The following is a 13342-nucleotide window of genomic DNA, read 5'->3' on the forward strand; positions in this document are numbered from 1 at the left end:
CCTCACTATTATTTGTGGGGTAAAACCCCTTTGTAACATTGTCATATACAGGGGCAGATGATAGAGTAAAGAAAAAAAAAATCGAATCTTACAGTTATAAAGAACAGCCTGTAATCAGTGGCTGTAATACACTAAATAGGCCACTAGGGGCACTGTCTCCTACTATTAACAGCATGTAGGTTCCCAGCCAGTTATTGTATTGCACATATTCTGTATCCTGCTACTGGTGACCTGTCCCAACCCTGTAAATATGAGAGAAGCAATATTATAGAACTTTCCTTGTGATAGATATATGGTAGATGTAGGACAATGTGCACATATATAAAGCAGAGCTAAATTTAGAGATACTTGTGCTGTGTTATGCCAGACACAACTGCACTCATGTGAAACTCTGTCAATATTCCCAGCAATTACTTCTATTGATTGCTATAGAGCATGACTGACATATGACAGCGCTGGAATACACAAGACATGTACATGACTAAAACCTTTACCAGAGGAGAAGTTAAATACATTATAGAATATAAATTATATATATATATATATATATATATATATATATATATATATATATATATAGAAGAAAACGGTTTTCCAAAAACAGCGCCACTCTTCTCTGCAGGCTTAGTATAGTATTGCAGCTCAGCCCGCAATACCAAACATAGCCTGTAGACAAATGTGGCGCTGTCTACAGGAAAAATTTAATGTTGTTTTTAATGTTATATTACTCCTTTAATAGGCTGTGCATGGATAAATGATGAACTAACCGTAATGTTTAGAAACAAGATACATCTTATATTGTTTAATATGGATATTAGAATGCAAAGGGATGAACTATAATTCACTACAAAGGCTTTGGTCACATGACAGCAAAGTGTCCCAACCAAAATATATAAGACTTTATTACACTTGGAATTTGGCTATAAAAACAGTAGCCGAATTACAGAAAAATCTTAATTCTGGCAAAGTTGTATGGAATTTATAGTCAAAAATCCATCAGACTTGGATTTTGTGCGACTGTCATGTTGACCACATTGACCATTATTACTAGCCCAGGGGTAGGGAACCTTGGCTCTCCAGCTGTTGCAAAACTACAATTCCCATCATGCATGGACAGCCAAAGCGAAGCATGATGGGAATTGTAGTTTTGCAACAGCTGGAGGGCCGAGGGTTCCCCATCCCTTAGCTAAAGGTTTTGCTGTCCAGCATGATGGGAGTTGTAGTTTTGCAACAGCTGGAGAGCCAAGGTTCCCTATCCCTGCTCTAGCCTAAGGCACATGAGCATGGATTTCTAGCAGATCACTTATATTGTTCATTGATTTTTATCGATTCTATTAAACAAAATCATTACGCCTATAGGTTATGACAATGTCACAAAGGGGTGGTTTCACACATGGTGATTTCCTGAGGGAAAAAAACCACAGGAAAAAACGCCATGGGTGACATATTTTAGCAAAAACACTGCGGCTATACTTTACCTGGGAGTCAATAGGGAAATGCTGAATGCCATACCTACAATGCTGTTTGTTTATGCTGCTTTGTGGATCAGTGACATAGTGTTCTAACTTTTTTTTTTTTTTTGCAAACCAATTTCTTGCCTTTTTTTATAGACCTCCATAAAAAGTAAAAAAAAAATGCATGTGTAAATGTGTTTGCTCCCCCCCCCCTTTTCACTCCTTATCAGAAATGCTTGAATCACTTGTAATGATAAAAATACAACTGAAATAACGCCACCAAAAGTCATTTAGAGGTAAAAAGCCACTAAAACTACACCCACACAAGAAACAATTATTATTATTTTTTTTTAGTCAATTTATTCAGGGCAATAAAATGATATGCAAAGGGTAATGTGTGACGGAAGCCATATTCCGATCAAGGCCACATAAAGGGAACCTATCACACTGATAATGCAGTCCAGTCACCATATTATAGAGGTGGAAGAGCGGAGCAGGTTGATATATAGTTTTGTGGGAAAACTTCTATGATAACTTATAATTTATTCATGTAAATCTCTGACCATTCTGGGTTAAAAGGGTTATCCAGCGCTACAAAAACATGGCCACTTTTCCCCCTCTCTTGTCTCCAGTTCAGGTGCGGTTTGCAAGTAAGCTCCATTTACTTCAATGGAACTGAGTTCCAAACCCCACCCAATCTGGAGACAAGAGAGGGGGAAAAGTGGCCATGTTTTTGTAGCGCTGGATAACCCCTTTAAGGATCTGTTCACACTGAGTAAAACAGGCGGAATTCTGTACGGAGCCCCCGCAGCAGACTCTGCTCGGAATCCTGCCTGCCTCAGTGTGTCAATGCGATGCCTCCGCTGTTTGCTCAAAGAATTGACATGTGAACAGACCCTAATGGTGAGTTTACACAGAGAGATTTATCTGACAGATTTTTTAAATCAAAGCCAGGACCAGACTATAAACTGAGAACAGTTCATAAAGGAAAGACTGAGATTTCTCCTCTTTTCAAATCCATTCCCGGCTTTGGTCTCAAAAATCTGTCAGATAAATCTCTCTGTCAAGGCACCATAAGTAGTCAAGTGGGCGGTCCTTATCGGTGATTGACAGTTGTCTGTGTATGCCTATTCACGCCCATTTGACTATTTGCCCAAAATGATCAGAGATTTACATGAATAAATGACAAATTATTCTCCAAAGCTATATATATATATATATATATATAAATTGGCACAGCTCCTCCTGCTCTATAACATGGTGTCTGGTAAAAATAAATATATATATATATATATATATATATATATATATATATATATATATATACCCTTGTGTTCAAAATGTAGTCCATCATAAACTAAAAAACACCAGGCACTAGCTAGCTATATATATATATATATATATATATATATATATATATATATATATATACATACATACATACATAGATAGATAGGATATTATATATATACATACATTAAAAATATATACACATAAAAAAAATTACAAAAAAAATAATATAATATATATATATATATATATATATATTAGATAGATAGATAGATATCATACATTCCATATATATGTCTATTTATAAACATACAGCCAATAATAGTTATTATAACACTAAACCTACAATAATGTATCTATAACAATGTCCACCCGTCCATAGTTCCACCATACATTTTGGGCTGTATGTAAGTTGGAGGCATCCTGAGCCCTCTCCTCGCTGCCCAGCACATGTCCTGCCCTCCTCTTACTGCATTGCCTTCCAGTGTGTCCATACAGTGAGTGCCGCAGAGCAGCGAGTGTGTGTGTGTGCGCGCGAGCCGGCGCTTAGCCAGCGGGCGGTAGGACCCGGGAGGACGCGGCTTTGGCAGGAAGGCAGTAAGGCTACCTTAAACCCAGCCCAATGCCTGCTGCTGCGCCACTCTGCGAGCTGGATGGAAAAGCCACAGCAGCAGCTTCCTCAGCCTCAGCAGCAGCAGCAGCACTTGTATGCCCAGCACAGACACCTGTTCCCATGCCCTGAGCCCCCCTGCAGCCACCTGAAAAGTTTCCCCTGCCTTCCTCCTGATGTATGCGGTGCATTCTCCAGCCAAGACAGCGCATGCCTCCCCGGAGTCAGGAGCCATCCATTCTGACGTAGCCTGGACAGCTTCAAAGAAATCGGGCTGCTGGAAGTTGGCATGAGCACTGCTGGTCTTCTACCCAATGGAGGAACTCCTCATCCCCCCCCTGCCTGCCACTGCATGGGCTGACCAAGGACAAGGAGCCCTGCTTGCCTGCTGAGATGTGTGGACAGCACTATGTCACTAGTGGGTGAGCTCCCTTAGGTTTGACCTTGAACCTCTTAGCCCACAATCTTGTCTTATTGATGGATTGAAGAGAGAGAGGCAGAGGCACCATCCTCCCCCCTCCCTGACTGAGTCATTCAGAGGATACAGGCTATCTCCATCCATATCCATATATATACACCTGACCTGAGCTGCTTCTTCCTCCTCTTCTTCTTCCTCCTCTTCTCTCCAGAACCTCCACAAGGCTGATGGCTCCCCTGGGTGAAGTTGGCAACTATTTTGCAGTACAGGATGCTGTGTCTTTTGGAAATGTACCTGTTCTGCCAGTGGATAACCCTGTGTTGTTAAGTGACCACCTGAGCCAGGCTGAGGCTGGGGGGCTACCCAGAGGCTCTGCAGTCACTGACTTGGAACACTTAAAGGGGATTCTCAGAAGGAGGCAGCTTTACTGCAGGACTGGATTCCATTTAGAGATTTTTCCTAATGGGACTATCCAGGGGACAAGGCAGGACCACAATAGATTTGGTAGGTCAATGATCCCTGATGAAGTTTGATGGTGTAAAGTTCTATGCTGCATGCCTGTACTTTGCTCTGGTATATGTTGGCACTAGGACTTGTCATACTGTAATGGATGGGCTCTGGATACCAGGCCACTATCCTCTCCTCCTGGCTATTATTGATCAGGGTCTCTGATCCCCCCTCAGTTCTATTTAGAGAGGTGTGGGGAAGGGGGAGAAGCTGCTGCCATTTGCTTCCCCCCTAAATTCCTGGGGGACTGCAGTGACTGGATGCAGGGGGAAGCCCATAGACTGGACTAAATTTAAAGGGCATACCATTGGCTTCTATAGGGTGCTATTTGTGACTCAGCATTAAGAGCTGGAGACTGGAGGGCGCTGAGCATCCCCCCCCCCATTTAACTCTTTATGGGATATTGTTCTGCATTGCTACAAGTTTCTATATATATATTAGTGATTGTACTTGCAGGCTGCCCCCTGTGTGACCAGGGCTCTATCCCCCTGACAGGCAGGAGTTAGTTGCTATCCTGTATGATGGGGGGTCCTGGCTGCACACACAGCCCCAGCAGTGACTTTTCCTCTGGGTGATCCAGCATGCACGTAGCTGTCCCTCCCCATTAGGATCAGGCACGATGCAGTGAGGTGTGTGTGCAGCACGGTACATTGGGGAGAAGAGCATGGACTGCATTGCTCCCAGCCCGGGCTCCACGCCTCCAGCAGGTGTCTAGTGTGTGGATGTGTGTGCTGTGCCGCCGCCGGGTCCTAAGCATCACCGGCTTCTCCCGCACGTGGGGCAGCCCCGCAGAGAGGAGAGAGCAGCATCCGCGGCGCTACTACAAACTTTACGGGAATCGCTCAATTTCCCAGTGCTTGGAATTGACAGGACGTTTTATTAACATGTTCGTTTCCGGGGACTACTGTTCTGCAATGATTTATATCTAGGAAGTATTTATGCCCTGTAAGGCTGAGTTCACATAGATCAGTGTTTTGTGCAGAAAGTGACAGCCAACTGAGGCAAAAATGGATTTTAGTTGTAGTTAGACTTTTTTTTCCCTTCCATTTTGTACTAACAAAGTTTAAGACCTCCTCCTATCCGGCTTATGCACCAGTGCAGCACTGCAACTTAAGCAAGGGGGAATAAAGATGGTCCCATTAAGATTAAGAATTAAAATTCCAATTTTTAAAATACATAGAGATGTGTAGTCATCAATTGTCATCAGAATAATAACCCGTGAAACGTTAAAAATTTTTAACGATAACTTGGTATTGCAGGTCACATGGCGTAAAACTCTACTACATCTCTTACTTACTTTCACAGGTAATAATAAGCCAATAGTTGATGCATTCTTGGTTACTAAGGCTAAGACCATGTTCACACTATGTAAAAACAATGGCTGTATTTCATAACGGCCGTTGTTTTTACATAGTGTGAACATAGCTTAAAAATGACCCGCCTTTAGTCCTTACCACTATTGTAGCATTTACAACCAATTGGTTAAAAATGTTCTTGTAAGAGTCCATGGCGACCAAAATAATTGTGTGACTTCCAGTTGTCATTTGGTTGTAAAAAGTTGCGAAAAGGTCACTAGTCACCTGGGACTTGGATATTTGGGCGACCCCATTGCCTTTCATTAGATGTGACGTTACGATCTCCATATAGTGCCGGGAGGTCCTTGCCTAAATGCTTAGTACTGGAGCATATACACTGTTTACCCTTATTTAAAAAAAAACAATGGGATAATGACCTAATGGTTAGTGTAGTTGTTTTTTTTTTTATTTTTTTTTTAAGGTGTGTTCAGCTTTAAGGGGAACCTTGAGCTCTTTACTTTCCGAATGCAGCAGTGAATGTGTTAACTGGCGCACACATGATAAAAGGCCCAGTGGCCTGTATATTATAGGAATGTTGTATTATGACCACGCTGGTGAGTATTTCCTCCTTCCTTGCCTGCGACTTTATCACTTAGTTAATATGTATTTGCTGCAGTCACTCGGTGACAGTCGGGATCTGAACCTGTGAAGTTTTTCCGACAGAGTTCTGCATTCTTGTGACTTTCTACCCTGGAGCATGGGAAATCTGCATTTTGACTTGAAAGCTCTTATCTCCCCTTGTTTTACATGTGGATTGGTGCTAATTGGTTTAAGTAATTGTCGTCGTGACAACCCTGACGCCTCGTCATGTCACAACTCATTAATAGCATGGGGAACGTTGGCGGCCGGCTTGTGGTTGCTAGCGGATACTAATTAATAATTGATACAATAAATATGGCTGTGTTTACACTGTAGGGTTAAAGGCTACATATGTTGTATAATAGCGCCGCCACCCTTTCCTCTCCATGTGCTAGCTATGTGAAAACGCTATATCATGGTGTAATATCAGCATCATCACATTCGATTCAGGAAAATTCTATGCTATGATGGAGGAAGAGGAATTTATAATCCATTTGTTCACCTGAGATAGTCGTGTATACCTAACTGCGGCCCTCCAGCTATTGCAGGACTACGACTCTAAGGATGCTGGGAGTTGTGGTTTAGTAACCGCTGGGGAGTCAAAGGTTTAAGGGCACTGAACTAGGGGATAACCCTGTCACCCCCAGACTGATTTAAGATCAGGATGTGGGGCAGTGTTCCCTTACCTATGGCTGTCACGGTCAGGGAATGATGGGAAACATAGTTTTGGCTGTCCAGGCATGATGGGAGTTGTAGTTTTGCGACAGCTGAAGAGGCAAGGTTCCCTACAAAAGTCGATCCGTACCCGAACTTTCGGCATTTGATTAGCGGTGGCTGCTGAACTTGGATAAAGCCCTAAGGCTATGAGGAAATCATGGATATAGTCATTGGCTGTATCCATGTTTTCCAGACAACCTTAGAGCTTTATCCAAGTTCAGCAGCCCCAGCTAATCAAATGCCGAACGTTCGCTCATCTCTATTCCCTACCCCTGCTGTAGGGAATCACTCCCGACACATCCAGCCTTGTAGTTTTGAAATGGAAGAATAGGGATTGGTAAGGAAGTGACTGTTCTATAGGAAGAGTTAAGATGAACATGTGTCACATAAATCAGAGTAGAACAGTGTTCTGCTTTGATTTGTGGCCACCTCGCTGCTGTAAAACTACAACTCCCATCATGCCACCTTTCAGCATGGTCTGAGTTGTATATTTATAAACAGCTGGAGAGTCACAGGTTGGGGGATACTGAAGTAAGTGATCACTCCTGCACATCCATCCTTGTAGTTTAGTGTACAGGCCTGGGTGGCTGGTTCATTCAGGACATTGGTGATATAAATAAATATATTATATATTTTTTATTTATTTATTTATTTTTACTTTGTATCTGTTTATTCCTCGTTTTTGATTTGTAATACTTAAGGAGTATGTAAACTATTGTTGTGTCCGTTACTATATGTGTGGAGCAGAGATTGACCAAGAGTGCCCCCTCCTCCACCGACACACTAAAGAGGTGATATATATGACGGGTCCCTCTTCATCCACCATTAGACATTGTGCATGTCAGGATGGGGGCACCTTGAGTTTCTTCAGTTCCGTACTTTCAATAGGGAGCACTTCTTGTAGTGCCCTAGTGTGTGTGTATGGAGATCTCAGTAATATAGGAGCTTCATACAGTTCAAAGGCTGTATAGTGCATGCATAAGCCCTAAACATGATATACTTCATGGGTGGCATAAACTTCCATCGTGACTAAGGTGCCTATAGGCCTATAAATTGCTGCGGGGCATGGGGGGGGGGGCAGTATATGTCAATATACCTTTCGATGTATGGAATACAGCAGCGAGCTGCTTCCTCATCACTAAATATATATTTGTATAACACAGGTGACTGACGCCACCATTGGCCTATACTCTGGTATCCATCAGGGATTCCTCATGACCTATACCTCTAGCAGACAATGCAAAGTATAGTATGAAAAGACTTTAAAACGGTTATCCAGGCTTAGAAAACAACATAGCGTCTTTCTTCCAGAAACAGTGCCACTCTTGACCTCAGTTTGTGTGTGGCATTGCAGCTCAGTTCAATTGAAGAGTTGTAATACAGCACACAACCCGTGGACAGGTGTTGCACTGTGTGTAGAAGAAAGCAGCTAGATCCATCTTGGATAACCCCTTTAATGCCGGGGACAGTTTTGGCTGGGAAAGGTCACTTTGTAAGTGATGATCGGAGGGGGATATATATATATATATATATATATATATATATATATAATTATATAGGGGGAGAGTTATCAAACATGATGTAAAGTGAAACTGGCTCAGTTGCCCCTAGCAACCAATCAGATTCCACCTTTCATTCCTCACAGACTCTTTGGAAAATGAAAGGTGGAATCTGATTGGTTGCTAGGGGCAACTGAGCCAGTTTTTTACTTTACACCATGTTTGATAAGTCTCCCCCATAGTGTGTGTATAAATTAGAAGGGAAACCCCATTAGAATCAATAGTAGTTATGTACTCTGCTATGACAGAAGCAATTTTCCTATCCCAATGACAATGCAGAATTATTAAGTATCCAGACGTGCGTCTAATTGTAGGGGAGGTCGTCCTGTGTAAACCGACCTCGAGATCATCCTCCCACTAGACCAGGGGTAGGGAACCTTGGCACTCCAGCTGTTGTAAAACTACAACTCCCATCATGCCTGGACCGCCAAAGCTTTATCTTTGGCTTTCCAGGCATGATGGGAGTTGTAGTTTTGCAACAGCTGGAGCGCCATGGTTCCCTACCCCTGCACTAGATTAAGCAATGAAATCTTATGCCCATCCTATAAGATGAGCTGGTCTTTTGCAGGTGATAATGTATGGGTGGCATGCTGTAATGCAGTATGGCATAGTGTAGGGCATATGTAATCTTTCTAAATCTAGTAACTCCTTTACAGTGGGCGTCCCCCAGCATCAGCAGAACTGCTGCACACACAGCCTTTAAAAAAAAGAAAATCTAGGAGAACGCAGAGAATGGCAAAGTCAAGAGAGGAGGTGACCTCCATCTACTGACGCAGGGCACAGAAGATGTTTTAATGCTGCATCTCCCATCCACGTAGAGAAATGTGCTTACGAAGCCTGGCACGCTGACACCGGGCACCTCTCCTCTTTTCTGCCTCCTCATTCTGTTCCACTGCAGAATATTGCAGATTCATTCAAAGTAGATCTATACATAGGATCTTAAGAGAACTGCCATTTTGATTTCATTCTGCTCCTCCTGATGCCCTCTAAATATTGGGACAAGAGCGTTCACGTGGATGCGATCAGATGTTTGCAGTCACTGCAGTCTTCTTCCTCCTCTGTGCTCTGTATAGCAGCCGCTTTAGCATTTTTCTTCTTGACATAGAATAGGTGGTGCTTGCTGGTTTTATTACACTTACCTGAATATTAGTGTAAGTTGCCTTAAAAAAATAAAAATATATAAGTTCTTAAAGGGAATCCAACAGCATGACAATGCAGTCCGATCTGCTGACGTCATATTATAGAGCAGAAGGAGCTGAGCAGATCGATATGTAGTTTGTGCGAGAGGATTTAGTTGATCTTGTCACTTTTTGACTAAAAGTGAAGGCTTAGGAGTCAAGTGGGCGGTCCTTATCAGTGATTGGAACTACCCACTGGACTCCTAAGCATAATAAGAGAGATTTTAACCAATAAGTTACAAGTTATGCGAAATCTTTTCTAATAAACTTCATCTATCAGTCCGCTCATCTTCTTCTGCCCTATAGCATGATGTCTGCAGTTGTAATGTGACAGATTATCTTTACATTCTGCTCTGGTAAGTATTGAACTTAGATGTGGCAAACACTACACTGCAACTTTTTGTAGCTCTACTCACTTTTTTTTAACTATCAAGCTCCAGCTGCAGTCCAAAGCCAACACATTGTGCTATATGCAGCTGTCACTCAGTAGTTAAAGGGAACCTGTCACCATGAAAATGCTATCTAATCCATCAGCTTCATGTTATAAAGCAAGAGAAGCAGAGCTGATTGATATATATCTTTGTGGGAAAAGCTTTTGTATAACTTGTCATTTATTGATTGAAATCAATGAACGTTCAGTGCTTAGAAGTCCAGTGGGTGGTCCTATAACTGAGTGACACTGTTCACTTATTAAAGTTACAGAATTTTTTCCTACAAAAATATATATCAATCTTCTCAGGTCTTCCAGTTCTATGACATGGTGTCAAAAGATTAGATAACGTATTCGTGTTGACAGGTTCCCTTTAAGATCAGCAGTAGTACTACAGATAGTCACAGTGTAGCACTAGCTATATGGTCAATGTGGCTACAGTGGGGTAGAGTCCTTAAAGTGTACCTGTCACAAAAAACAAACAAACACTTGACTAAATTGTTCAGACTTTGACCATGACCAATCAGTAGAACTAGTGGGGAGAGAGGACGTATGAGTGTGAAGAGATGTACTCTATAGACTTTAAGTATGTGGCCGTCTCTTCACGTGACACAGTGCAAAGTGAGGAATGTGCCGAGCGTGACTTCTCTCCGCTCGTCCTCCCAATAGGAGGCGGTCTGAACACTTACTGACCCTACTGATCAAAATTTTTCATCTATTTCTCTGAAATGACAAAAGTTTTTCTTATCTTTGGGACATTGCCTCTTTAATTGTGTCATTGTGTAATTTTGCAGCCATACAACTATGTGTATAGTATTTGCATGTCTAATCAGATTTGTCATTCAGAAGCCTGGGAAAGCTGGGTAATCAGACTGTATAGGAAATTTAGGAGGACTTTATAATTTATTCCACTTCCACTATGGTTTTACTTTCTATGGTTGCGCCCTCATTCACTTGTTTGGTAATTTTTCAGGACCCTATGTCTGCTATCCGTAAAAAAAAAAAAAAAATCTGTGCATCTGTAATCAGTTTTTGATCCACCAAAAATTGGAAGGTGATTGAATTGATTCTCTGCAGTTGCAGAAGTTGTATGCCGCCCTAGGAAGGCCTGGAAAACATGGATATAACCATAGGCAGTATCCATGTTTTCCTGGCAGCCCTAGAGCGGCATTCAACTTCTGCAACTGTGAGGAATTGGATCTCAAGAGTTCTGGTTTGGAGAACATTGCTGACTGCCGAACAGTTTTACAGAACCACTCAACACTAGTCTTGCAGACAACCAATGGTATTGAGATTATTAATGGCAAGTAAATTAGAGATTGAAGTTTGGACCACCCATCAGTTCTGTGTTGTAGCTAGGGAGAAGTGATCCTCCTATTGTGAAACTACAACTCCCAGCATTCCAGCCAGTGACTTACACCAGCTGGAGAGTCACGGGTTGGGGAGAGACAGCAGTCACACTGCTCCACCCCTGGTGCCTGATGGCCCCAAAGGCCCCACAGTTATTTGGGGGGAGACGGTTACAGATCTTAAGCCATGGTACCCAGCAGTTCAACCACAACTCTCATTAGTTCATGAAAGCATGCTGATACTTGTAGTGGATTTCATCAGCTCTGATCTGTATTGGTAATTTTGCACCAGGAGCCAGAGCTCCATGCAGCTGTGGGTAGCTCCTATGAATATGGTGACACAATGTATATAAATCAGACAAATCTGCCACTTCTGAACATACCCTTAAAGTGATACAACCCACTTTCCAGTGTAACATTACTGCATCCAGAATACTGTACATGAACCATGGATGGAAGAGCTCTCATAGTTGGATCACAAGTGTCCCTAGGAGCAGGTTGTGAAAAGTCTTTTCACTTCTGGGATTTGTTCTGCTATAAAGTCAGGTCAAGAGCCTCGGTGCAAGCAAGGTGAGAGGAGTTCCTATCATGTCTAATCTCCAAGTTTGTTTATCATGGCGCAGACTTTCCTATGCAAGCAATGGCACGCAGCAGCCTTCAGAAAGTTTCTTATTATTTATATTTCAAAAAATGTATATCTTTAAATCCACCCAACCCTGCTCCTTGTGAATTGCAGGTGATTTCAGGATCAAAGTGATGGAAGGCTGCAAGCATTGATTCAGGGTTCAGGTATTCAGGCTTTGTTTCTGCCATTATTATACTTGGTGCTTTATCAGGACTCGTTTCCTTAAGGTTTTCTTGCATTTCCTTCCTGTATAAGCTAAAAGCAATTATGTTATTACAGATAGGCTTAGTGCAAGATTGATACCCCAAGGGGTCACTTGTTCATTCCAGGGCTTATTTCACCCTTGTCGTACCTTTGGAATAGCCCATTTAAATCCCAGTGTCATGAACTGACCCTGATGACAGTGTGTTAATTTTCCCCATAGTGGCACTATGACAATATTTACATGATTACAGCCATTATTTTTTGTATCTCTACACTGTACCAGCCACTATAAATGCAGATATTTGAGAGTGATCAGTCAAAGGTCCCAAATCTGACTGATCATTTGAAGGGGAAAAATACTTATGGTCTGGAACCCTTTTCCCATAAGAAATACTGCGGCATTAATTTCAATAATCATCATTACACTTATGCTTGGTCGGCTGTAGCAATAAAGACTGTCGTGGTTTATGGGAATTATTATTGAGTCTGAGGTGCAGTTTCAGATGCAGCCTGTGGGTAATAGTAGCGCTGTTCATGGGGGGAGGATCACAAAGTCCCATTCTTCCTGATTGCAAACACTATTACACATTGTTCATGATGGAGCCGTGTAATGGTGCATTTACACGGAGCGATTATTGTTCGAATTTTCCCAATAACGATCGCATTCGAGTGATAATCGGCTTTTGTAAACACAGCGAACGATCAAGCAACGAGCGAGAAATAGTTCATTGTGATCTGTCAACATGTTTTCAAATCGTCGTTGGTCGTTCTCTAAAAATTCGCAGATCGCTTTGTGTAAAAAGTCTTTCAAAGATTCACCATATGTGTGAGATGGGCTTAAGCGATCTTAAAAATATATCGCAATAACGTTTTTTTTTAACGATTTATTTGTCTAAACGCTGATCGTTTATAAAAACCAAATCGTTGCTTCAAACTCGTTAAACGATCGGACCATAATAGACTCTGTAAGTGAGTAGTGTTCTAGGTGATTAGCACTCGTTTACAGTCCATCTAATGGCAAAACTGGGCAGAACTACAATTGTTTTTAACTGTTCTGTCATTCGTGG

The 13342-nt window shown here is 42.0% G+C and overlaps 1 protein-coding gene across 3 annotated transcripts in view; it reads left to right on the forward strand.

Moving 5' to 3' along the window:
* The first annotated feature begins 3403 nt into the window (after nucleotides 1–3403).
* Nucleotides 3404–13342, forward strand: part of FGF9 (fibroblast growth factor 9) — a 37835-nt gene continuing 27896 nt past the window's right edge. The window contains exon 1 of one of the 3 annotated variants that reach the window (XM_069972050.1): nucleotides 3404–4276. In XM_069972050.1, coding sequence (XP_069828151.1) covers nucleotides 4000–4276 — 277 coding nt within the window. In that variant the 5' untranslated portion in view covers nucleotides 3404–3999. Of the gene's footprint in view, nucleotides 4277–6148; nucleotides 6189–13342 lie in introns of those variants that run through there. The other 2 variants (XM_069972052.1, XM_069972051.1) reach the window with 2 other exon arrangements.

This window comes from Dendropsophus ebraccatus, chromosome 5 (genome assembly GCF_027789765.1).
Source record: "Dendropsophus ebraccatus isolate aDenEbr1 chromosome 5, aDenEbr1.pat, whole genome shotgun sequence".
NCBI lineage: Eukaryota > Metazoa > Chordata > Amphibia > Anura > Hylidae > Dendropsophus > Dendropsophus ebraccatus.